Source organism: Sciurus vulgaris, assembly GCF_902686455.1.
Source record: "Sciurus vulgaris genome assembly, chromosome: 2".
Taxonomy (NCBI): domain Eukaryota; kingdom Metazoa; phylum Chordata; class Mammalia; order Rodentia; family Sciuridae; genus Sciurus; species Sciurus vulgaris.
The window spans coordinates 103,504,634-103,529,845 of record NC_136462.1 but is presented as its reverse complement, the minus strand read 5'-3'; the positions used below and the strand labels follow the sequence as shown (position 1 = coordinate 103,529,845).

The window sequence follows — 25,212 nt, the reverse complement described above, 5'->3', positions numbered from 1 at the left end:
GCCTTTTTAGGTCTTTCCTGGGTATCTGTACAGCCTTGCACATAATTGGTCTTGCAAGTTCCAAGCAATATTTGGGAGATTTAAAAATATCCTGTGGAAATCTCCCTTTTTTCCCTTTTCTGTTTAACATGTTTTTGATTAGACTTTTGTTTGCCCCAACTGATAATACTACCCCTGGTAGTGTGTGTTAAATGATTGCTGCTGATTATTTTTAACAAAAACTATAGAGGTAGGGCTGTAATTATAGAGTAATTTTCTGAGTGATCTGATGGAGACAAAGCCTAGGGATGGAGCTTTTCTGCAAGCTTCCCAACAATTCTTTGAAGATGGGGCTTATAGGGAACTCCAAACCTGTTCCACCACCATTATCTTCAGGCTCCCTGCTAGGCTGAGGGCTTCCATAGCTACTCTTGCATTTGTTGGTTTTTAATGCTACTGCAGAACTCAGATGAGTGGGATAGGGATAGGGCAAGTTAGAGGTTACTGTTTTTACCAATATTCAGCCACTTTTTCTTGAATAAATGCTCCTCCTAACATTGCAAGCTGTTGTTAATTTCCAGAGTTTTGTAAAAGCTTATTTTGACAATTTTCTTTTGCTACCATTTTTACCATGCTTATGGTGGAGATTTGTGGAGGTTCTTTCCCTATTGTTCCAAAATGCTTCCTATAAAATTGTTTTAAGAACATTTTAAAAAGATGGGACATGGAAAAGCCATAGAAAGGCATTATTTCTTGAAACTAGTGACCTGAAGGAATTTTGGGGAAAGGTAAACTGATTATAACTTTTATATAAATTTTTATATTATTTGCACATTTTATGATATAAACATGTATTTTTTAATCTGGTAATTGGAGCTCTTTTTACTTGTATAATATACTTATAAAGTATATATTTTAGTACAAATTATTCTGTTATCCAAATGCAAATATTTGACATAAAAATGCCATCATGTTTATCTTCTAGATGGGATTCTCTTGAGAAGTTTAGATGCCTTGGGGATTTGTACTGAATAGAAAGGCAAGAAGAGTTCACTTGTCTCAGAAGTTCTTTTGATTTCTCTTTTACTTTGCTACTTTAGGTGTACAGGGCCAATGGGCCAGACGGAGCCATTGGCAGAGGCCAGAGAATCCACCTGCAGTTATGGGACACTGCTGGGCAGGAGAGGTATGCAGTCTTCAGTGATGTGCTCCTGACTGGAGGAAGGAGACGGCTACACTCTTCACACAGTGACCTGAGCAGGAAAAGTCAGCCAATTAGCTGATTTGTGCCTGGATAAGATATGCTACCAAATTAGCTGTAAATTCACTAGTCCAAGATGATAATGGTGGCTTTATTTCAGACAAGGTCAAAGGAAAAATGAATCCTTTTCAAATTGAACCTTATGACTTGTAGACTTTTTTTTTTTCTTTTTCTTCATTTATTTTTTTAGACTTGTACACTTTTCCCCATGTACTGTTGCTGTTACTCAACTATAAGAAAGTTACGAAGTTACATGCATTACCTAATTGTGGAAATCTAGTGGAAAATCTGGTTGGAATTAATTCATATGGTCAGAGGTTATTTGACTAAAATAAACCACATGACATCTTGATCTAAGATTGTTTTAGTTAGCTACAGCCTGTTTTTGTCTCACAGCCTTCTTGAAGGATTTTATTTATTTTTTTAAACTTTCTATGATGAAAAACTTCAAGCACATACCTTTTGGCAGAGAGGCCAGTACAATGAACCTAGGTACCTATCAGTCAATTTCAGTAGTTATCAAGTTGTGACCAATCTTATTGCATGTATGCCCATTAGTATTTCTCACTCCCAGAGTATTTGGGAACAAAGTTGAGATGTTGTATTATTTCATTTGTAACTGTTTTGGTGTGTATCTCTAAATAATAAGGGTTTTTAAATCAACAATTGATTAAACATATTTGAGAAAAATCTAATATTGCTGATTAGATGATTAATTTATACCATTATTTTCTTCCCTGGAGCCTGCCTATCAGTTCCAGGCTTTGCATATAATCAAAATGAGAAGAAACGGACTCTTAGAAGGAGAGAGAAGAGACAGCGGGATGAATCCTTGGAATAAGGCAGAGTACCAAGAAAGAGTAGGGAGTATCATTCCCACCTTAAAGCAAAGAAATGATTATCAGAGATAAGAGATCTATAAAGACTGAAATTAAAAGATCACGGGACACTTTGTAATGTAAAGCCAAGCTTTCCCAGAAGGAAAACTTACACAGCAAGCATTTTTGCTTTTGGCCTAATTAACTAGTTATACAATTAATTCTTGGCTGAGATTGCGAGATCATGAACTAGCTCTCCTCAGCTCTGTCTAGCAGGCTAGGTTTTCAGGTCCCATGGACTACTAATACATGACTTATATAAGTGGTAAATACTGGTACTATGCACTTTTGGAATGTCATCATGAGATTTGTTATTGAGGAGCTTTTGTAAGAGGCTGAGGGCATTGCTGGCAGCTTATATTTCAGGAGTGGTGCTGTGGTTTAGGTGACCAATCTGTTTTCTGTTCCCAGGTTTCGTAGTTTGACAACAGCATTCTTCAGAGATGCTATGGGTTTTCTTCTACTTTTTGATCTGACAAATGAGCAGAGTTTCCTCAATGTCCGAAACTGGATAAGTAAGTGTTATTTCCCTGCCTCTGCTCCCTTCTCCAGGAGGTAGAGTACCCCCTTATATCTACTTCTGTTGCGATTCTTTTGGAGAAGCTTTTATCGTAAATGCTATTTAAAAAAACATGGCATTAAGCTTAGGACCAAAGGTGACTGAAATATCCTGCTTTTACTAACTCTGATTTGTTAAGTATGTCTGTGCTCCAGCTACAAGGCAGCATTTTAAATGTCATCATTTAATAAGTCTATTGTACAGAGGAAACCCTTATCCTCATCATAAGATGAGGAAGTAGTTAAACCTCTAAGCATCTGCTTGTCTCTTGTGTGCTAATTCTTGTATCATCCCTGGTTGTTAAGGATATATTACATAGATGTAGCTGTCTGTTGAAGCATTAATGGACCATACCCCTGTCTCTGTGTCCTTTCTGTTCTTGGAAGCCCCTTCTCTGCTTTTAGGGGTAGAGCTTCTGCCAGGAGAACCTGGCATGGAAAGTTCTAGAACTGCATTGGCAAATGTCCTCCCTACCACAATATACACCAGGCTTCATTTTGCTTCTTTGAACAGATTCTAACCTCTGAAATGATTGGTTTCTAGCAAAGACAAATCCTGCTGTTTGAACAAATAACAGCTTTCAAACGTACATTTTCTTTGGTTATTTTAATATAATCCTAGAGAATCCATCAGAGAAGCCTGTAATGTTTTATTCTTTTTTTTTAATTTGCTATTTTATTTATTTATTTATTTAATTCATTTTTATTGTAAACAAATAGGATACATCTTGTTTCTCTGTACATGAAGTAGAGGCATACCGTTTTGTAATCATACATTTACCTAGGGTAATAGTTTTTGATTCATTCTGTTATTTTTTCTCCCCCCCACCCCCCTTATCTATCTATGCAGTCCCTCCTTCATTCTTGTCCCCCTCCTACCTCCCATTATGTGTCATCATCCACTTATCAGTGAGATCATTCGTCCTTTAGTTTTTTGAGATTGGCTTATCTCACTTAGCATGGTATTCTCCAATTTCATCCATTTGCCTGCAAATGCCATAATTTTATTATTCTTTATGGCTGAGTAATATTCCATTGTGCATATATGTATCTATATCTATCTATCTATCTATCTATCTATCTATCTATCTATCTATCTATCTATCACATTTTCATTAAATGAACAGTTTAGGAGACTGAACAGTGAGCTGAGTCCTCTGGGCCCAGATTGAAATCCGAATGGAATCAGGTAGTGTTTTTACTCCCCTGCTTTCCTGCAGTTCAGAAGAGTTAGCAGCATGCCCAGATTTGTTCCTCACCCAGGGCCAGCTAGTATTGTAACAAAACTTTAAAGGAGCCTAAATTTCTAAACTTTTTTTCTTTAACATCACATAATGCTGTAAGAGTCCAACAGCACATATTTTTCATATTTTGCCCTCTATTTTTATTTCTATTATCCCCTCTAACTGGAAAGCCCGCTCCACAACCACACCATTAAAAAAAGTCAGAGTTATGCCTGTTCTTTAAAACCTGGCAAATATGAAATTTTCTGTCATCAGTTTTATTAGAGTAAATTTTACCCTCTCCTCTTAACCCCCGTTAAAATTTTCACTGTTTGTAGGGTCCTTATCACATCTCAGGTTGTAGCTATTTAGGTATATACCTTTGTCTTTAGAGAGATTTTTCAAATAAGATTAATTTACTTTTTTTTATAAAAGTAATTCACGTAGTAGAAAAATAGTTGAAAGAAAACATCAAGTATAATTATACCTCCTAAAATTTCTAAAACACTATTAACCATTGTTTTTAGTAATATGTATATAACTGTTATAAATGATTTAATTTATTAATTATGTGGTTCTCAAGTGTGAGTGTGCATTGGAATCACCTGGAGGGTTTGTTAAAAATCAGATCCCCCCATTTTTAAATTTTAATTTATTTTTATTGTAAACAAATGGGATACATGTTGTTTCTGTTTGTACATGGAGTAAAGGCATACCATTTGCGTAATCATACATTTACATAGGGTAATGATGTTTGGTTCATTCTGTTCTTTTTTCCTTCCCCCCCACCCTCCCACCTCTCTTTTCCCTCTATACAGTTCCTTCTTCCTCCATTCTTGACCCCCTCCCACCCCCATTATGTGTCATCATCCGCTTATCAGCGAGATCATTCGTCCTTTGGTTTTTTGAGATTGGCTTATCTCACTTAGCATGATATTCTCCAATTTCATCCATTTGCCTGCAAATGCCATAATTTTATTATTCTTTATGGCTGAGAAATATTCCATTGTATATATATATACCACAGTTTCTTTATCCATTCATCAATTGAAGGACATCTAGGTTGGTTCCACAATCTGGCTATTATGAATTGAGCAGCTATGAACATGGATGTGGCTGTAACTCTGTAGTATGCTGATTTTAAGACCTTTGGGTATAGGCCAAGGAGTGGGATAGCTGGGTCAAATGGTGGGTCCATTCCAAGTTTTCTAAGATGCACTAATTTGCATCCCTACCAGCAATGTATGAGTGTACCTTTTCCCCCACATCCTCTCCAACACCTATTGTTGCTTGTATTCTTGATAATTGCCATTCTAATTGGGGTGAGATGGAATCTTAGATCCCCCCATTTTTACCCACTGTTCCTGACTCAGTAGATAAGGGGTGGACCCTTACATTCTAAGTTCTCAGGTGATGCTAAGGCTGCTGGTCCACAGACCTTACGTGGAGGATCACTGAATTAACTAATTTAATCCTCACCCTAGGAATATTGTCATTATCACCTTTTCTAGATGGGGAAACTAAGGCAATCAAATAACTTTCTCAGGGTCACACAGCTAGTAAACAAAAGAGCCACAATTCAAGCCAAGGCACACTAGTCCATGTTCTTGGTCATGATGGTGGGCATCTGAGGTGTTAAGAGAGCACAGATCCCCTTTGGAGACCACAGAGACTCCACAATGGACGTGACCAAGTCTTGAAGGAGAGTTGTGGCTGGTTATCGAGTGTGGGACAGTGTGTGCAGCAACCCAGAGGGAGGAAAAGACATGGCTTTCCTGGACACAGGTAAAACACAGTTTGGTTTTGCCAGTGTAGGTTTTGTTAACTCCGTTGTCCCTTGAGGGCTAAGGATAGTTTCTTGAAATTCCATGCAAAGTATCAGGACTGTGTTCATTTTTAGGAAATGCTTGCTGACTTTCTCTTGATAAGATACAATGGACACGAGTTCATAACAAGGAACTAAAATGTCAACATTTTTTTGGTTAATGGTGACAAAAAGTAAACTAGGCCATGTACTTTGAGATAGGCCTTATTGTGAAAGTCAGGGCTGCTTTAATTTTATTCTGTGATGTAAGAAATATGACTTTATTTTTCTTCTGTGGGAGATGAGATTATTTAGCATAGTGAAGATTTTTTTTGATTCATTGCTTTTTAATAATTATGCCTTCTTACAGGTTTTTAGGTGAAAAGAAAAAAAGTTATAGGACAAGAATTGCCATCCCTTGATTCTGGTGATGGAATCATTTACTGTTTATTCTGTGTCTTCTCTCTTCACTGAATTCTGTATTTTGTTTGTTTTAAATAGGTTGATTCTGCCTTATAATAATAAAAAATTGTGAAAGACATTTTAGGTAGAAATAGGTTAGTTTAGAGAAAGATAGTCCTTTTAAAAATGCCATTGCTCATGGAGAGAAAATGTTAAAAGAAAAAGTGTTTTTTGTGTGTATGTGTGGGCACACATATTTTTGAGTGTTATCACAGTCTCCCATGACTCTGATATAAATAATACTGAGATATGTATTAAAGACAGGAATAGGTTTTATATTTCTATCCCTTCCTTTCAGTTTACAGATTAGATTATTGATGTTTTGAAGTATTATATTGGTTTCTTAAATCTGTGTATACGTTTATGGTTTTCAGAACACTTTTGCATGTATTCTTTATTGATCATGTGCTTACATTCTTATTTGCCTACAATAAACTTTCTTATATTGTTAGGCCAGCTACAAATGCACGCATATTGTGAAAACCCAGACATAGTGCTATGTGGAAATAAGAGTGATTTGGAAGACCAGAGAGTAGTAAAAGAAGAAGAAGCCAGAGGACTTGCTGAAAAATATGGGTGAGTATTTATGTGGTGAAATACAGAGAAAACATTTTCATTATAAACATTAGTACATGAATGGGTAATAAAAAGAAAAAAGTGAAAAATTAAAGCAAAAAGCTTGGATGTAGACCTTGGGAAGTGTCCAATATCTACTTTTTATATTATGATAGTGGGAATCATAGAAAAATCATGGGATGAGGGTTTCCTGCAGGGCCATGATTAATTTCCTAACATTTGTAGAAAGACAGCTTTGATTGCAAATGTACTATGTGTGTAGGGATCTCCTTTTCAAGATGCAATCTGGAAACTCTAGGACAAGGAAATTTTCCATGTTGAGCAAAGAAATTCTAAAGTCAGTTCATATACTACTATAGAGAATTCTAGCATATGAGGTCTTATTGGGTATCACAGATCTGTGCTGGCTTTGACTGGGAGAAGAGGTGAAGAGCCCCTTTGGTTTAGGCTATATTTATGGTAGAGGGTTAGCAGAACACTATCTTCCTCCTTGAGCTCTGGGAGTAGGATCATAGTAGCAGGAGAATGAATTGGACATGACAGAAGAGTCAACTATTGCTTATTAAAGTATCATGGGCACCTGTACAAATGAACTGGTTTTATTTTGACCTCTGGTACTATGAGAACTCAAATGAAAATTCAGGCACTTGCTATTAAAAATAGGAGGCAGTGAGTGGGATTGGGAAGGGAGGGGAGGGAGATGGAGGTGGCATGGTGTAACAGGGGATGTTACCCACCTAGTAGTCTTGGGAATCCAAGGAGGCCAGGGGAGGACCTTTCCCACTTGGCTCTGTGACCACTGCTTAGTTCTTCCTTGGATTGAGGGAGGTTAAGAAGGTCCTCAAGGCTGGGCTTACACTGGCAAGCTAGTAGAAGGATAGGTTGGCCAGGTGAGAAGAAGGAAGAGTCTGGAGGACTTTGAATACCAGGTAAAGAGATTAGAGTTGGTCTCTGGAGGACAGAGGGTTGCTGAAAGCCTCCGAGCATGGAGGAATGTTATGCACACTTTTCCAAATCAGTCTGGGAGCCTTAGAAGAGGTGAAATGGAAGGAGGGAAGACTAGAGATAGGGAGATTGCAGCTGTGAGATAGGGGCTGGATTAATGGAAAAGGGAAAGGAGGGGTAAATCAGAGAAGACACACAGGTAGGACAGAACAGGATTTTAAATCTTTCTCCATTTGCAATTGGATGTGGAGGTTTCACCCAGAGTAGATGGTGTTTAACCATGTTCGAAATACCAGGGGTGCTTTTAATGTACTTATGCATGGGCTGCTGTGCTTCTGACATAGTTGATCTGGAGTTTATCAAGCAGTTTCAAATGAACATCTACATGTGAAGAGGTGTCACAGTGATTTGACTTTATGCACCTGGGTAAGGTGTTGGCTTTGTGTCTCATGCTGAAGCTTGAAGTCCACAGGACAGGCAGTCAGGAAAGGAAGATGGATGTAAAATGGAGGATGGAGGTAAAAAGTGAGAACCAGTTGGGACCCAGAAGGGTGTCCTGAAATCCATGTCAGCTCTTGTTGCCTCTGATCTTGATGATGGGATGTTCTGCAGAAGCCAGGACAGTCCATCACAAGGATAGCAACATACCTGGCTCAGGAGTCCGAGGAGCTACAGGAGGGTCTGGGGCAGGTGAAGCAGGTGCAGGTCTGGTTGCTGGTTCATGTCTGGAGATAAGAAACAGTCTATAGGAGCATTAAAATGGCTACTGCTTCACTTCTGCCCTCCTTATCTCCCCCAAATATTGTTTGTGGTCCACACAAAGCAGAAAGGAGATTCTGGAAAATATTCAGCCTAGCCAGGTTGATATATTGCAGAGGAACTACCAGGGAATTCTGGGCATTGGTGTCCTCTGCAGGATACTCATGTGTGGTGGTTGAGAATGACTGGGGAGATTCTGAGGTGAGGCTGAGAAAGCCCCACAGGCAGTTCTGATATGTACCCCACTCCACCCCACCCCTGAGAGGCACTCAAGGAAGTAGAAAGGAGACAGGGAGAGGACAAATACCACAGAGAATGCTGAAGTGTCGAAGTTGGGAACGGTGATGCAAGAGGGTAAGGAGGAAGTAAGCGATGGAGCAATGGAAGCCAGGTACCTAGACCATGCTTTTGAGAAGTGTGTCAGTAAGTGCAAGAGCAGGGCAACTAGAGGAGTTAGCTACAGCTAGCAAGTGTGTTCTTAGGTATTGGGGGAGAGTCAAGATTGACTTCTTCCCTCTCTGTGTTTCTTCAGTCCTTTGCTCTTTTCATCTGGTCTGGGTCTCAGAATTCCACTGTCTGCCTGGTAGCAGAGAGCCCGGAATTACTGTCTGTCACATTGGGGATCTGAGAAGTGTGGGGACTGTCTCTCACCTGTGTCCAGCTCATGACTGTGGGATGTTTCACAGAGAGGAGCCCGATCTGTAGTTGTTGAGTTGAGTTAAATGAGAAGAGAAGGAATTAATTGATTGGAATAACTGAAACTCTTGGAGAAGATGGGAAAAGATTGGAAACAGAGTTCTGATAGGATTTAGAAGGCAGTGTAGTTCTGTGGGCCATTTGGCACTTTTAGGTGAAAATATGATGGAGCAATTTGGTTCATATGTATTTTACAAATTTGACATAAACATTTAATGATTATTTTCACAGAAATCATGTTTCATTCTTCAAAATTATAACATATTCATTGGGGGCCCATGTACCAAAAGGATTGTGTCAATTTGTTCATCTGTGTATTTAACAGTCAAAAAACAGGGTACAGCTTATGGCATATTTCTTTATCATTTATATGTTCTGATAAATTTACATTTTTGTTACAACAGTTCATAAAAATGGACCATTGGTTCACAAGTAGTTCTGTGGCATATACATACATTTAGACAAGAGAGCTTGTGTCTCAGAAAAACTTTGCAGACTGAATAATGAACATTATAGTTCAAATGTGGAATACAAATCTGTGAGTGTTGGGACAAGTAAGTATGAAAAGGAGGACTTCATGCAGCAGCAAAATGTGCACGTGATGATGAATATCAGAAAGAAGTTTCAGTAGTTTAGGAGTCTACTTACCCCTAATTCTTTATGCATTTATTTTTGCTGTGAAACTTGGTTAAATTATAATTTGAAGTTCTTAGGTCATTTAAAAATTTTATTGTTAAATTTTTATTTGTAGATGGACACAATGCCTTTATTTTACTCATTATTTATATATGGTGCTGAGGATTGAACCCAGTACCTCACACATGCTAGGCAAGTAAGTGCTCTACCACTGAGCCACAACCTCAGCTCTCTTAGGTCACTTTTAACAAGACAAAATTATCTCTCTGGTAAACCAACTGAGATTTTCCAGAACAAATGCAAAACAGTGCTTTCAATATGTTGTATTGAATGCTATTGTCAATGTAGTCAGAGAAAATAGCAAAACAGAAACTTGTTCAAACTTGTGTACCAGTCAGCCAAAATGATTACAGTCCACACTGTTGCTCAAACACTTTAAAAATAATTACAAAGTCAGTGTTGAATACATGAGAATAGAAAACAGAATGAAATATTGACAATAATCTTATATGATACTGTTAGGTCTCAAACTTCAATATGTATCAGAATCACTGGAACACTGAGTCTCACGGAGGTACTGACTCAGTAGGTCTGGGACTGAGCAGATAAATTTACATTTCTAACTGGTTTCCAGATGCTGCTGGTGGTTCAGGATGGCACTTTAGGAACATGTGCAGAGGCTAAGTTCCTATCAGGTGTGCAGGCTAGCAGATATTTTCCTTGAACAGAATTATTTATACACAGAATATGAACTGGTTTTTTAGTTGCACCCTGCATGGGTGAGGGAAATGTGCCCAATGACTTTTCATTGGAAAGTTCATGCTAAAGAGGGGAGGATTTTTTTCTCATGTAATTTTATCATTTATGCTATAGATGGGAAGGGAAACTGGAGTTGGTACCGAGGAAGGGCTAACCACAAGTGAGCAAGCAAGGACTTCCCTCTGTGAGTAAAAATGGTTGGATCAAGATGCTGGTCCTCACTGCTTTATTCAAAGAGGATAGTTTGTGGTGATAATAAGTCATTTTTTCTTGATGCAGAGTTGAAGGAAGTAGAGATAATTGTGGATGTGACCAAAACATGACAAATGAATGTACATATTTCATGTTCTGTGCAAAGAAATGGGCAGCAAATTTCAGATGATTCCCACCCCCCCATCCCCCCACCCCCCCTGCACTGAACACTGCGGGCAATTGATGAGGAAGGTGCTCAAAAGTTTCTGGAACAAAAGATGAGTTAAAGGCATTTATTTGTAACATTAAAAATATTAGTATAAACCATTTCTTAGATTTCAAGTGACAAAGCTTAGCAGAAGCTGTCTCACCTAGTCTGAGCTAGACAAAATATGGTATGAATCACTTGATCTCTCCTAGTTTGGTTCTTTGCAAACTTGGTGACATCCTTCCTTGATAGGAGAAATAAATTAGTGATGGATCATTTGGTATGTTTTAATGGCACACAAATAAGCCATACTCAAACATACAAGTCTGATTTTTGGAGAGCAATACAACTCAGTAAAGGATCTGTATTTCCTTTGCCATGGTCTCCCATGTCCAGGCAGCACACCAGTCCTTTCCTGTAAATGTCATTAAGTTAGTATCCAGAAGACAATGAAAATAGCAAGACTCATGTCTCCCTTATGTGAAAAATTTCTCCATGATTTCTGGATCTATGCGTGACCAAATACCTAGAACCATTTAACAAAATCATCGAACATACGGTCATTTCCAGAAATTTCTAGCTGGGATTTAGGATCTTTTAGTTTTGTGGGAATAAATAATAGAAATGAAACCAGCTGGATGGGAATTCTGACCCACAGCATGAGTGAGACATGGATATCTTGGTGAAAAACTGCAAACAATATTGTCCCTGTCATTGACTTGAGGCTGTGAACTTTTTATTTAATTTTTTTAAGATTTGTGATTAATCTGTTTTTAAAAGAACATTAAAATTAGTTGTCTGCATGTACTTCAAATTGACATTTATAAAGTGATATTAAGATTAGACAGATTTTTTTCATACCTCTGGCAATACGGCTCCAGGACAATGCTACTTTAGCACCACCATGTGGAGAGAGGGAGCAATACCAATTTTCTGTGGTTATAAAGGGGGCAGTTGATCCTCTTGAATTTATGCTAAGATTACTAAATTTTTGGAAAAGCAGCATATATTTTTTTTAATTTTCATTGTAAACAAATGGGATACATGGTGTTTCTGTTTGTACATGGAGTAACAGCATACCATTTGCGTAATCATACATTTACATAGGGTAATGATGTTTGTGTTATTTTTTCCTTAGCATCATATTTATGAGAGAATAAAATTCCATCATATGGAAATTTATTGAACCCGTGCTGGGCGCTACTGCTTATGCTAAGCACGGAGCGTGTTATCTCATTTCCTCCTCACCAAGATCTCATGAACAGAGCTTCTTCCCCTTTACTGATAAGGAGCGGCTGGTCCCAGAGCTGGAGGCCAGAGTATGAGTAGTTGGTTCGAGAACCCAGAGTCTTTATTGCTGTTCTTACTCCTTTCTTTATGCTCACTCTTTCCTCCCCAGTTCCAGAATTTGAGATATTTTTATATCACTTTAAAAAATATACAATGTTTAATGAAAGTACTTAGGTAAAATAGCTCAAATCCCTTCTGAATATCAGAATATGTGGACATAAAAATATTTCTAGCTTCCATTCACTTCATTTTCCTGTGTACAGTTTAACTTTAAAACATAGGTACAAGACATATTTCTGTCTCAGTATCACATTTTCTTATAGAAGGAGAATCTTTTTTTGGGGGGGGGGGCAAAGAAAAATAAAGAATTTGGGAATGGCAAAATCCTCAAGAGGACTCTAGACTCTGATTCAATTTAAGCAGAAGTCTAAGTTAGTGTTAGTTTGCTCTGATGTTCTGGATACAGCAATCTAAATAAAAACATCAAAAAGTGTAGAATAACAATGTTGTGAAAAGTTTGGTTGTGACAGTTCATTGTCTTTAACAGCAAGAAGAGAAATAATGGAGAACAAAGTTAAAACATTTAGATTTATGTTTGAAATTCAATATGAAGTCACTTATTTTATTTTTGAAGTCATTTAATAGATGATGTAAAAAGAAAATTTACCATGGGTTAAAAAAATTCTTCAACTCATAACAATTTCTTTCTCTTAAATAAATGCTCTTGAATTAAACGTAATCCTTTTTTTAAAAATAAAAGAATCTATATCATGATCTATATTTTCAAATTTTTGCTATTCTTAATATTTCTACTTTTTTTCAAAATGGAAGAAGAGGCACAAAAACCATATTACCCTAATTATGCAAAAAAACCCTCCGATTAGTTGAAAGACTTTGAAGTTGTTAACCTGATTCTTGGTCCCATGACATGGAGTTTCATAAATGGCAGGAAAATATGCTTTTATTTGAAAATAAATACAAGTTTGTTACTTGATTTTGGTGTTACAGATTTAACCTATGTCTTATAAATATTGCATATCTTTTAATGAGTAACTTAAAATTTATAACTTAACTCCTTTACCTTGAAATTCTCCCAATTAAATATTTGCTTCAGTTAATAAACATTGATCAATAGCTCATAGTTCTCCTAAAAGTATCAGTCATTCATATGTTGGTATTAATCAGTAAAAGATCCATTTTCCCCAGCATTTGGTGAGGATCACTTGAGGGAACAGGGGTTTGATAAGGATGTGAGGGAGGCACATGCTTTGGAGCATGAAGCACTTGGCAGGACCTGTCTGAGAAAGCCATCCTTGATGTGGGGAAGTATGCTTCTGCCTTCCAGAATTAGGGCAGTCCAGTACTGTAGAGTTTATATTGTGCATTAAACCAACATTTGTGAACTAGCAGGGAACTTAATATTTACAATGTTGCTTTGACATGTAGCTGTGACTCTACATGATTCAGTGACATTATTTCTTTGGGATGGTGTGTTTCAAGTTTTAAATAAAAATTTGAATAAATTTGGTAAACTAACCCATTTCTACATTGGAAATAAACACCAGGTTTCACTGTGTGTCAGGTTATGATCTAAGTGCTTTAAACATTAGCTCATTTAATCTTTAAAAGAAGATACTGATATTTGATATTACAGATGAAGTAATTAAAGCATAGAGTTTAATAGCTTACCAGAGTTGCACAGTTGGTAAAATGTAATACTAGGATTTGAAGCCAGTCAACTCCAGAGGTTATACAGCTTTTAACCATTGCACCATACTGTCTATAACTGTGTATGTGTGTGTGTGTGTGTGTGTGTGTGTGTGTGTGTGTGGTGTTGGGGATTGAACCCAGGGCCTTGGGCATGCAAGACAAGCACTCTGCCAACTGAGCTGTTTCTCCAGCCCTGACTATAAGTTTCATGCATAAGTTTAGTTTTCAAAGTACTTGCAACTATATTTTCTTATATGTGCCTCAAAAGTGACTGTGAAGTAAGTTTCAGGAGCTGAGAATAAAGAAACTATGGGAAGAAAAAATAGCTCAATGGAGATTCAGTTGGGGAATTGAATGAGATCGAGAACTCCAGAGTTGGAATGGTATTTATAATTGACCTTAAGGGAATTTAAAAAATTAGGTGCACACCTGTAATCTCAGTGACTCAGGAGGCTGAGGCAGGAGGATTGCAAGTTCAAGGCCAGTCTCAGCAACTTAACAAGACCCTGTCTCAAAATAAAGTAAAAAGGACCTGGGATGTACCTCAGTGGTAGAGCACTTGCCTAGCATGCACCAGGCCCTGGGTTTATTAACTAGTACTGCAAAAAAAAAAAAAAAAAAAAAATGTACATAATTGTGATTTAGTATTTAAAGAAAATTTATTCTCAACTTTAAAAAAATTTGTTTTATTTATTTTGACTCATTGTATACAAATGGGGTACAATTGTTGTTTCCTCTGGTTATACACCAAGTAGAGTCGCACCATTTGTGTACATGTACATAGGGTAATGATGTTTGTGTCATTTTGTTATTTTTTCCTTCTCAACCACCCCCTTCTCAACTACTTTTTTAAAAATCTTTTTCTACTTCTTTTTTTTTCGTATTTCCAATTTATTCTTGGGGAGGTGAGTTTTAATAACTTTTTCCTGTCATAATATATTTCTGATTGATATAATGGTCAAGCTCTCTTCTTAAGTATAAGCAGTGTTCTGTAGACATTAGCTGATTCTTCGTGGGTATAAGTGAGAGGGATGAAGAAAATCTAAGTATTTACATTTTGAAAAAGCTCAATCCACAATTCTATTTTGTTGCAACCTGGGTTTAGCTCAATAATATCATAGACACTTTTTTTTTTTTTTTTTTTTGTGGTGGTGGAGATTGAACCCAGGGCCTTGTGCATGCAAGGCAAACACTCTACCAACTAAGCTATATCCCCTGCCCTATCATAGACACTGTTAAAGAAATATTTATTGAATTCAATCACAAGGTATGCTTTCTCATATTTCATCAAATATTACATGTGATGAGTGGGGCAGTGGGGAGGGACAAAGATGATATCTTCGTTTTGTGACAAGGTGACAAATGAAGATGGAAGAAGAAAGATTAATGGTAACTAAAGACATAGACAGGAAGTTTAAAACCTCCTAAGACTGTGTCTTTTCCCAACAAATTCAACTCTGATTGAGATACATTAGAGTCAGCAAATGAGAGGGCAATAAGACACGGACATGCTGGCATCAGTGGAGAACCCGTCTTGCAGAACTTGCAGAGGGGTGGATAAGTGCCCGAGTGAGGCAGAGGTTCCTCAGCCAGCTTTCCACAGGTGTGCTCAAACAGGAGAAGAGTGCAGTGGTTTTGTTGCCAGGCCTGTCAACTTCTGGAGAAAGTGTATTGACAAGATAGTGTCATGAGGAATCAGAATGGAGAAATCACCTTCTATCCCCACACATGTCCCCTAAACATGCTTCTTAGTAAAATTTCTGCCTGATTATGTCTTTCATTACTGTTTTGTAACAGTTCTGAAAAAAAAAAATTAAAGAGTTACAAAGAATTAAAAAGAAAACCTAGAAGATCTTCTGTGGAAGCTGCTACTTGCAAGAAATAGTAAAAGAATGAAGGAACTGGTAATCTGAGTCATGTAGAGTTAATATACAATGAAAATACAACAAAACAGTCTTCAAGAAAAAAATCATGGAGGATTTTAGAGTTCTGTTAAATTTAAGGAATATTTTACTGAACCCAACTGCAGACTCCCTGAGGTGCTACATCTTCTTTTGAAGTTTTTATATCTGAGAATATTTTGGCTACATGCTTTGCCAGATGGTGGAAAGGAAATCAATAGTTTGAGGTTGTAAAATTTTATCATCAATTTCATGTCTTTATTAAAATGCAGGAAGAATCTATCAGTTGATTAATTGATTAATTGATCCACAGGAAGATTGATTTCTCAAGATGATATGAAAACAGTCTTACTGTTTTGAAAAAATGCCTTGTAAGTTATTTAAAAAGTTACATATACTACCACAAGCACTTGGATAACAATAGATGGCTGTGTAAGATGAGATGGTCTTGAGGGATGCAGATGCTGCAGAATTTGAAATGTCTTAAGTGTATGGTTCAGGAATACAGCCTGGAACTGATAGACAGCAAAACCTTTGACAAACACTGCCAGGGCCCTTTGTTTTCTCTTCAACATCAGCTTTCCACCCCCAGCAAATGAAACAGATTATCTGTTTTGAAAATCTTCACACAAAAAATTTGGAACTGGTAGAACCTATGGTTGGGCTGGTTATACTGAGATCAGATTACTCTGGATCCAAATCCTAACTCTATTACTTTCTAGCATTGTAAAATTGGACAAATTACTTCATTTTTCTAAGACTCAGCTTAATCATTTGTGAAACAGGAACATTGTGTATCTGAATTCAACCATGGCTGTATTTATTGAATTATGCACATAAAATACATGTATGTAAAATAATTATTATTGAGCTACCCAAATTTTCCCTTCTTTTCAAAATAAATAATACATACCAATTTGTTTCAATCCAGGCAAACTAGAATGCTGTAAAGACGATAAAAGAGAAATCCCCAAAACAAAAAAGGAGTCCCCAAAACATGATAATAGTTGTAGTTCAGAAAATACTTAACAGCATGTTGTACAAGTTGAAGTCAATCATATTTTCCCCCTTTTAATAGTAGTTTTGGAAATAAGTATTCTATTAGCTAAACCCTGAGAGAACATTGAAGACCTGTGTGGGGAGATAGGAAGATCCCAATTTTATATCTGTGTCATTTATTAACTGAATGACATTGATTAGATCTCTTAGATTCTCTGGGCCTTTCTTGCCACAGGCCTACTTTAAGAACTTTTTTTCTTCTAGATAAAAATGGAAGGGCAATAGGACATGGGCCTGCTGGAATCAGTGGAGCAACCATGTCTGGCAGAACTCACAGATTCCATTCTTCTCCCTACCTCCTCTTGAGAAAATTACCATGTCTCCTTCCAACATGACATTGTTGGAGGACAACATCCATGCCCTACCCCTTCCCTTCTTCAAAGAATTTCCATTTTCTTGCTTTCCATTTATTTGCTTTGCTCTGAGAGGACTTGCTATTCAGGAGATGCAAGTGTGAACCCCAAGCTCAGGCTGACTAAATGTCTTAAGCCAGTTATGATGTTGTTATTCTTTTCTTTTTTTTTTTTTGCTTTGAAATTTAGAAAAAAGTTTTAAGATTTGAAGTATAATTCCTAATGTCAACTTTTCCAAAAAACTGTGATTACACAATAATGCATTGCCTCTATTATGTTAGAACATGCCTTAGACTCAAATACAAAAACCAAGAAACAAACCACCATCCTTCAACAATTTGAGGAAAGATAGAGTGCCTACACGATGACATGGATGGATTTGCAGAAGATGGGCTGTTTTACTTTAAGCTCTATGAAATAAAAATAAATATTTGGGTTTTTGGGTGGATACATTAAGTTGAATCTCTGGCACTAGGAATCAGGGCATTTTGGCACATGGCATTTAACACACATTAGAAAACTGTTTTGTCAAGGGATAGAAGCACCAGCATTCAAGCAGTGTTGTCAACTAGGCAATAAAATGTTCTCTTGAATGTTTGTTCTTTGTTGAATTGTTGCATACTTTGAAATGAGGAAAATAACTTGCACTCCTTTTATTTTCTGTCTAAAACAGTCAGAAAACAAATTTAAACATAAGCCCCACTGTACATTAACAATTTTACTTTATTTATTTTTTTTGAGATACTAAACCCAGGGTTTAGGCAAGTGCTCTACCATGGATGAGCTACACCCCTAGCCCTACCTTAACAATCTTAAAGAACATCAATTATACAAGAAAAAGACTATGAACAAAGTGTTTATAGATACAAGATATAACAGTGAGTGGTCAGTAGAACCTCACAGGGCTCTGCAGCGTTACTCATTGGCAGTAAACAGAGGTGCAGAACTCTTTGCCAGTTATTTTAGGAAATCATACAGATAGCCCAACAATAATGCAAGGTTCTTCTCCCCAAAGGGGAGTACAGGCCAACATTGCTCCAGTTCTTACAAATAATCTCAGTAGGTGTGGTGCTCCATAAACCTGCGACATGGTGCATTAGGGTGGGCCCAAAGGATTTTGGCACACTAGGACCTCTCACTTTGTAGAGCAGCCGAGTGCCCAACATCACATTGAAATATTCTTTATTCCTGCCCAAACTTCATTAACTGCTTATTCTTTATTACTGACATTTTCCTATGATTTCTTACAATTTGCAAACTCCTTTAAAATAGCATCTGCATTCTTAGCAGGGAGTTGAAACTGCTGCTTCTGCCTGGTTACTAAGTCCCACTCCTCAATAAGCCACGGTTGTAATTCTTCAGGAATCTTCACTTTAATTTCCATTCTGTTCTTAAATGTCTGTTCACTTTCCTGTTTCCTTTTTTTACTGGGGTTGGGGGAGAGGAGTAGTGCTGGGGTGCTTTGCTAATACTACCATCATGTACATTTTCAGGAGTCTTCTGTCTGTTTTTTCCTGTCTTGCTCACAGATTCTGAAGGGGGATTGTCCACAGAATGCCCCCACCCCACCTTCCTTGGAGTGCTGGCTCAAGATTCTTTGGTTGTAGACCAGCCATCTTCTTTTCTTTTTTTCTGTCTTCTTTCTTGAGGAGACACCTTTCACCTTACTTCTCTGCATATTGCTTTGAGTTCGTTGTTTGAAAATGTCTTCTGCAGATTGTTGTCCACAATTTTGAAAATCCTGCTTTCTGGAACACATTCAACCCCGCTTTTATTCCAAACAACAATCTTCCTTCTTTTCTCTCCCAAGAACTCCTAATGATTTTCCAGATGGAATCTTACAGATCTTCTGGGAAGGTCTGGAAGGATGAAGTGGAAGATAATCCCAGGATTGTGTAGTCAGGGATGGTTCCACAATAACCAACAGATTTCCTGATCCTTACTGAATGGTAAACAGCTTTTCTGATGATGACCTGAAATGAGAATCCAGTTCTTTCCAGCAACTGACATGTGATCACTACTGTGCCTTCAGCCTCCATAGTCACTACCATTCCTTTTGCCAATGTTTGGTTTTGACCAATGAGACATGAGGGGGAACTCTTTCCTCTCTTCTGAGAGATACACACAGAGAAAGAGAGTCTTCTTTCTTGGAACTTTGGTGTGTTGAGATGTCACAGCTGGAATGCTGCCTCTCTGGTCATGAAGGGAGTCAGACTGAGGAAGCCAGAACAGAAGGATGGCAGAAACTAGGTCCTTTGGTTGTAATGCTCAGCAGCTGAATTACTCAACTCTGCAACCTCTTTACTTTGGCCTCATGCAAGATAACAAATTCCCACTGTGACTTATGCATATTTGATCCAGCCGTTTCTGTTGCTTTCAGCTAAAAGCATTAAAAATTCTTTCTTTCTAGTCCAAGATGTTACACATTTAATACATAGGTTTGTTTTCAGAACAATATGTAATTATTTTGTGCTCTTTACACAAACATTGTTATATCAAGCAACTTTTTTTTGCTCAACATTTAATTTGGGGAATTTTTTCCATGTTGATACACTGGAGGCATTACATAACATTCCATAGTATGATGATAGCACATTTTATTCATCCATACACTTACTAATGGGCATTAAGATTAAAATGTTCACTGTTACAAGTAGTACTTCATTAAGTATTTTGTTTAGTGACGCATGCGTACATATGTGAGTTTCTTCTAGTTCTGTCCAATATGATAGCTAATAGACACATGTAGTTATTTAAATTAAAGTTAGTAGAAATTAAAAGCAGTTCATTAGTTGTATTAGTCACTTTTTAAGTGCTCAATAGTTACACATTACTATTGGACAGCATAGACATGGGCAATTTCTGTCATTGTGGAAAGTTCTGGATAGTGCTCCTCTAGGACAGTGCTTTTCAATTTTTCTCACAACATGGCACACATAGGAAATGATATTTGTACAGTTCCCTGAGATGAAACACTGGTTCAGAGACTCTGGCTGCCCAAGGCCCTTCTCAGTTTCCCCAAGGTGTGAGGGCTCCATGGTAACTCATTTACTATGCACCCACACTTAGCCTTAGACTGTGTATCTAGAAGTGGTGATGCTGGTCTATAGTGCATACACATTTTCACCTTTACCAGATGTTACCACATTGTTTCCAAAGTAGTTTTAACTGTACCAGCAGTAAATGCAAGTTCCTCTTTTCCTACAGCCTTGGGAACACTTGGTATTGGGGGACTCTATATTTTTATGCCATTTCTTTAATTTGCATTTCCCTTTTTTTTTGGTGAGGTTGAACATTATTTCACTAATGTTATTTCTTTCAGAGAATTTTCTGTTCATATTCCTTGTCTATTTTTGTCTTACCTTATTTATTGTTTTAATTAACTTGAGAAATTATATTTTTTGGATACTAACTCACTTATCAGTTATATGTAACGCAACCGTTTATTTTGGTCAGTAACTCACCTTTTATCTTTGTTTATGATATATGCCATGGCACTAAAGTTTAATTTTATTATTATCAAGATTATAGAGTTGGGTACACTGGTGCATGCCTATAGTCCCAACTACTGGAGGCTGAGGCAGAAAGATCCCTAGAGCCCAGGAGTTTGAGGCCAACTTCAGCAACACAGTGAGACCTGGTCTCAACAAAACAAACACACAACACAAATAAGATTATCAAGCTTTTCCTCTGTGTTTGAGCTACAAATATTTCCTTATGTCATAGATATTCTCTAACATTTTCTTCTAAGTTTTCAAGTTCTACTTTCACATAGAGGAATTTCATTTTTATATCAAGAATTAAGTTTTAAATTCTTTTTTTGGGTGCTGGGGATTGAACCCAGGGCCTTGTGCTTGCAATGCAAGCACTCTACAGACTGAGCTATCTCCCCGGCCCCAACTTTTAAATTCTTAAAGTCAAAAAGTTTTAATTCTATAATGCTTGTAAAATATATATTGCCATAAATGTATTTCCTTAAAAGAAAAGTAAATAATCTTTGCAAGTATCTTAAAACCTCTAGTTTTACATTTCTATTAGGAATATAGTGTGGATTATTTTACTTTTCCCTTTTGCCCTGGGGTGGTTAAATGTTTCTGTCCTCTTGTATATTTGTACTGAACTTATTCTTTAATATGAATTATCAAGGGCAAAGGTCACTGTCTCTCCCCTCCATATTGGTTATTTGAGTTGTCTCTGTCTTCCAGCATCCCCTACTTTGAAACTAGTGCTGCCAATGGGACAAACATAAGCCAGGCGATTGAGATGCTCCTGGACCTGATAATGAAGCGAATGGAACGGTGTGTGGACAAGTCCTGGATTCCTGAAGGAGTGGTGCGGTCCAATGGCCACACCACTACAGATCCATTAAGTGAAGAAAAGAAGGGGGCTTGTGGCTGTTGAAAACTCAAGTGAGCGAGATCGTATTTCTGGTGGCCCATGTCTGTGATCTTCTCTATGGCCAACACATGGCACAGGGAGATTAATAGGCATTGGGTACAAACTGCTTCTCCCTGTCTCCTTAGACCTACTAACTGAGTATCCAGTCTTTATTTTGTTGCAGCTTTATAAACGTTTAAGATTCAGCCTGAGAGTTAGGAAAGATACTTCACAGAGCCCAAAGTGCCTTTTACAACCTTAGCCCATGATGATAAATCATTCAAGGATTCATGAATTTGTAACCACAGAAGAGTGTATTACACAGAATGCTGAGGATACCACCGCCTGCCTTAATGCAAATAGACCTAGTCTCACATTAAGATTTTAGGAATGGTTATAAAATAATCACAGTTTTGAATCCAAATTTACAAACTCATACCATAGGTGACCTTCTAAAATCGCCATTTCAACCACTTGAATATTAAATAATAATATACACATTAATGTCTTTGAGCATTAATTTGATGTAAGCATCCCCTTTAACATGGATAAACTGGATTGATGATAAACTGATAGTGATTGTAGACTCACTATGATTTTTTGTTGGTAGGAAAAGGGTTGGGGATGAGGGCAGGGGTGGCTTAATCAGTATGAGCAAGTAAAGTGGGGTTTAATACTCTCAGCTACATTCCCATTGCTCTAAAGGGCTGACAGAAGGATCAGGAACTAGATCTCAGAGCTTCAATTCATTATAGTTGACCTGTGTACTGGACACATCTGAACATGGCTGGTGTTTATGCTGTATATGTGATAAACATTTAGCTTGTTTTTCTTCATATTTATAATTTTGGTCTAGCATCCTCTGACTGCAGTTTCAATTAGCTTGTAGACTACTAATCTTCTGTCTTCACTATTAGGCTCTGTATGGTTGATATTTGCAACTTGTTTTCTTCATTGGTGCAATTGAAGAAATTTGTTTTTAATTATATAGTATATTTGTTTGTTATTTGGCAGAAGAGAGATGGTTTTATTTAAACAGCCACATTTGTATTCTAGTTCAATCTAAGAAAAACTGAAGTGTTCTATAGCCTGTATTTTTCACTGGGATCATGGGTGTTTACTGTACTTGCTGAGTCTTGCCAAGACCATGTATTCTGCTGTTTTGCCAAAGTGTCTTTATACCAAATTAAAGGTGGTTTAAAAATATGCTTCATGGAAATAGTTTATAAAGTTCAAAGGTATTTCATTTAGAGGAAAATTCTTGTTTATTAAAGTGGTTTAAATAATGTAGATTAAAATTTCTAGAGAGCTAAGTGGTTGTTTAGAAGAAATATCACTTATTATAACTTAAAAATAAATCTATTTTGTGACAGTCAATATTTAGCAGAACTATAACTAGAAAAATACAAGTAGGAAGGAAAAATTACTTTCACATAAGTTTCACATGGCCTTTTATTGAGCACTTACCATGTTTTTTTTTTTTTTTTTTTTGCCCCTGCCTTTCTACCGCTTCTGTAATAAATCTAACCATGATACTAAGATTTTACATATTTCTATCCTTGAAACGAGGGCTTATTTTAAATACCAAAGAAGTCATGCATTTGAATGATATTCTAATGAGGAAAAGATCCAGATGTTTCAAGGGTAGGGCCATAATCACACAGCAGTGCCTTCTAAAGCTGCCATAAGTCTTCAGTGGAGTGTGCAATAATTTAGAAATCATACATCAGGGCACACTTATGTTATCTATTTGTATAATTAAAAATAAGACAATGTTTCAGTTTTCAAGAATTAGATGTATAAGTAGTTATAGATTCTGTTGGCCTTAAACATAGCACACAGTTAAATGTATGCATAAGAACTGCCTTTAGTAATTATATAAGTAACCAGTATTCTCTTTGAAAATCATTTGTTTAAATTTGATATCAAAGTACCATATTTTTGTGTGTCAATGTATTTTTCTATTTACAAACTGGTGTAAAATTAAAGCATATCTTCAGTGAACTTATGCCAACTAAGCGATAATAAAAGAGTGGTCTAAATCTGTCAAGTTTGTGTGTGACCAACAGTTCATTTCTCATCACAATATTTCAAATCACAGAAAGGATGTGATGCTAAGGGAAGACAGATTCAGAGATACAGATTCCATTAGATTCTCATTGAAGGTCCAGTAAAAAATACTCTGGAAAAAAATTCAAAATATTATAATCATTTATTGAGCACCAATACCGTAAAAGTGTTGTACTAGGCAACTCAGATAAACAAAACAAGGATGGTTAAGGCTTGAACTAAGAACTGAGAGACAATACAAGAGACACTGGAAAAGGTATAGTTACGAACTGGATGAGGAGGAAATGTGTGGAGAGGTGGCCAATCTGACTTGCATTTCTCTGGTACATTGGCTTCCTTGGATGGGTGAGAATATTCCTGCCCCAGAGCGCTTGCAATTGCTGTTCCCTCTGGAATGCTAGTATTTCATATTATCTGCATTGTTCCCTTTTCTGTCCTTTTAGATTGTTCATATGTTACCTGGTCCAGAAGGACTTTACAGACCATCTTATATAAAATAGTAGTCACTCCCTTTCATAACCCCAACCACACTGTCATTCTCTGACCTATTATCCCGCTGACTTTTCTTCACTTACAGCTACTCAATATATTTATGTTTCTCCCCATTCACTAAGACATAACCTCCACGAGGACAGAGACGTAGTTTTCTCAAAATTGTGTTGCCATCACCCAGAAATGGGCCTGGTATGTAATTGGAACTCAAATGTTTGTCAATTGACTGAGTAAAGAACTTAAGAGGTAAGAGGCTCAAGTGAAAGAGTTTTTATAACAGGAGTCACTATTGATGTTCAAAGATACAGGAGCAGAATTTGAAAACAAAACAGCATAAAAATGTTTAGAAAGGTTTATATATAATAGGTTTGTATTGGTTCAATATAAGAAATTAGAAATTTTGAGAAGTACACTCTTTTCCTGTGAAGTTCATGTGAAGATGGCCAATAATCTATTTAAGAAATGTGCAATAAGGAATGTTTCACTTTGCATTTTTACAAACTGGAAAATGTGATAGTTGTATTTTCCAGGTCTTTTTGACAGTGGGTGACTATATAACCAGAAAACTTTTCCATTACAAAATACTAAGATAATGCTGGAAAAAATTTAAAGAACCTATCTTTAAATGTACTCTTAATTTCTCAGTAAGGTAAATGAAATGCCTTAAGGCTGCCCTTTTTCTCCTCAAAAAAGACAACAGAAGCAACTTAAAACAACTTGATGCTGAACTTTGCTTTGGGTTTGATTTTGCCAGTATCAGTAATTGAGATACTTGGTCTTAACAGCTATGTACTGTTTGAGTCTGTTAGAAGTAGGGTGCTGGAACTGAAAATTCTCCTTCCCAGATACACACATAGCCAGGATCTGGTCTATGTCCTTAGTTTCCTGTGATAACTTATAACCATAAGCCTGCTTTTAACACAGGTTTGAAATTCAAGTTTATATGACCTAATTTTTCTAGGGAAAATACGCTAAAAATTAACATTGAAAATACGACACTCTGGAATAGAAACAATAAAAATCT

At 36.9% G+C, this 25,212-nt stretch overlaps 1 protein-coding gene and 1 pseudogene across 9 annotated transcripts in view; one reads left to right on the top strand and one right to left on the bottom strand.

The window, feature by feature from the left end:
• The window catches only part of RAB27A (RAB27A, member RAS oncogene family), an 81,950-nt gene extending 58,965 nt beyond the window's left edge, over positions 1 to 22,985 (top strand). For all 8 annotated transcript variants that reach the window (XM_079129992.1, XM_079129993.1, XM_079129994.1 and 5 more), the window contains 4 exons: positions 1,080 to 1,165; positions 2,530 to 2,633; positions 6,618 to 6,741; positions 21,455 to 22,985. In XM_079129992.1, the coding sequence (XP_078986118.1) occupies positions 1,080 to 1,165; positions 2,530 to 2,633; positions 6,618 to 6,741; positions 21,455 to 21,650 (510 nt within the window). In that variant the 3' untranslated portion in view covers positions 21,651 to 22,985. The remainder of the gene's footprint in view (positions 1 to 1,079; positions 1,166 to 2,529; positions 2,634 to 6,617; positions 6,742 to 21,454) is intronic.
• Positions 13,068 to 21,443, bottom strand: LOC306655493 (mortality factor 4-like protein 2; annotated as a pseudogene). The gene has a single exon. The product of its transcript is annotated as a mortality factor 4-like protein 2 (transcript).
• Positions 22,986 to 25,212: the final 2,227 nt, after the last annotated feature.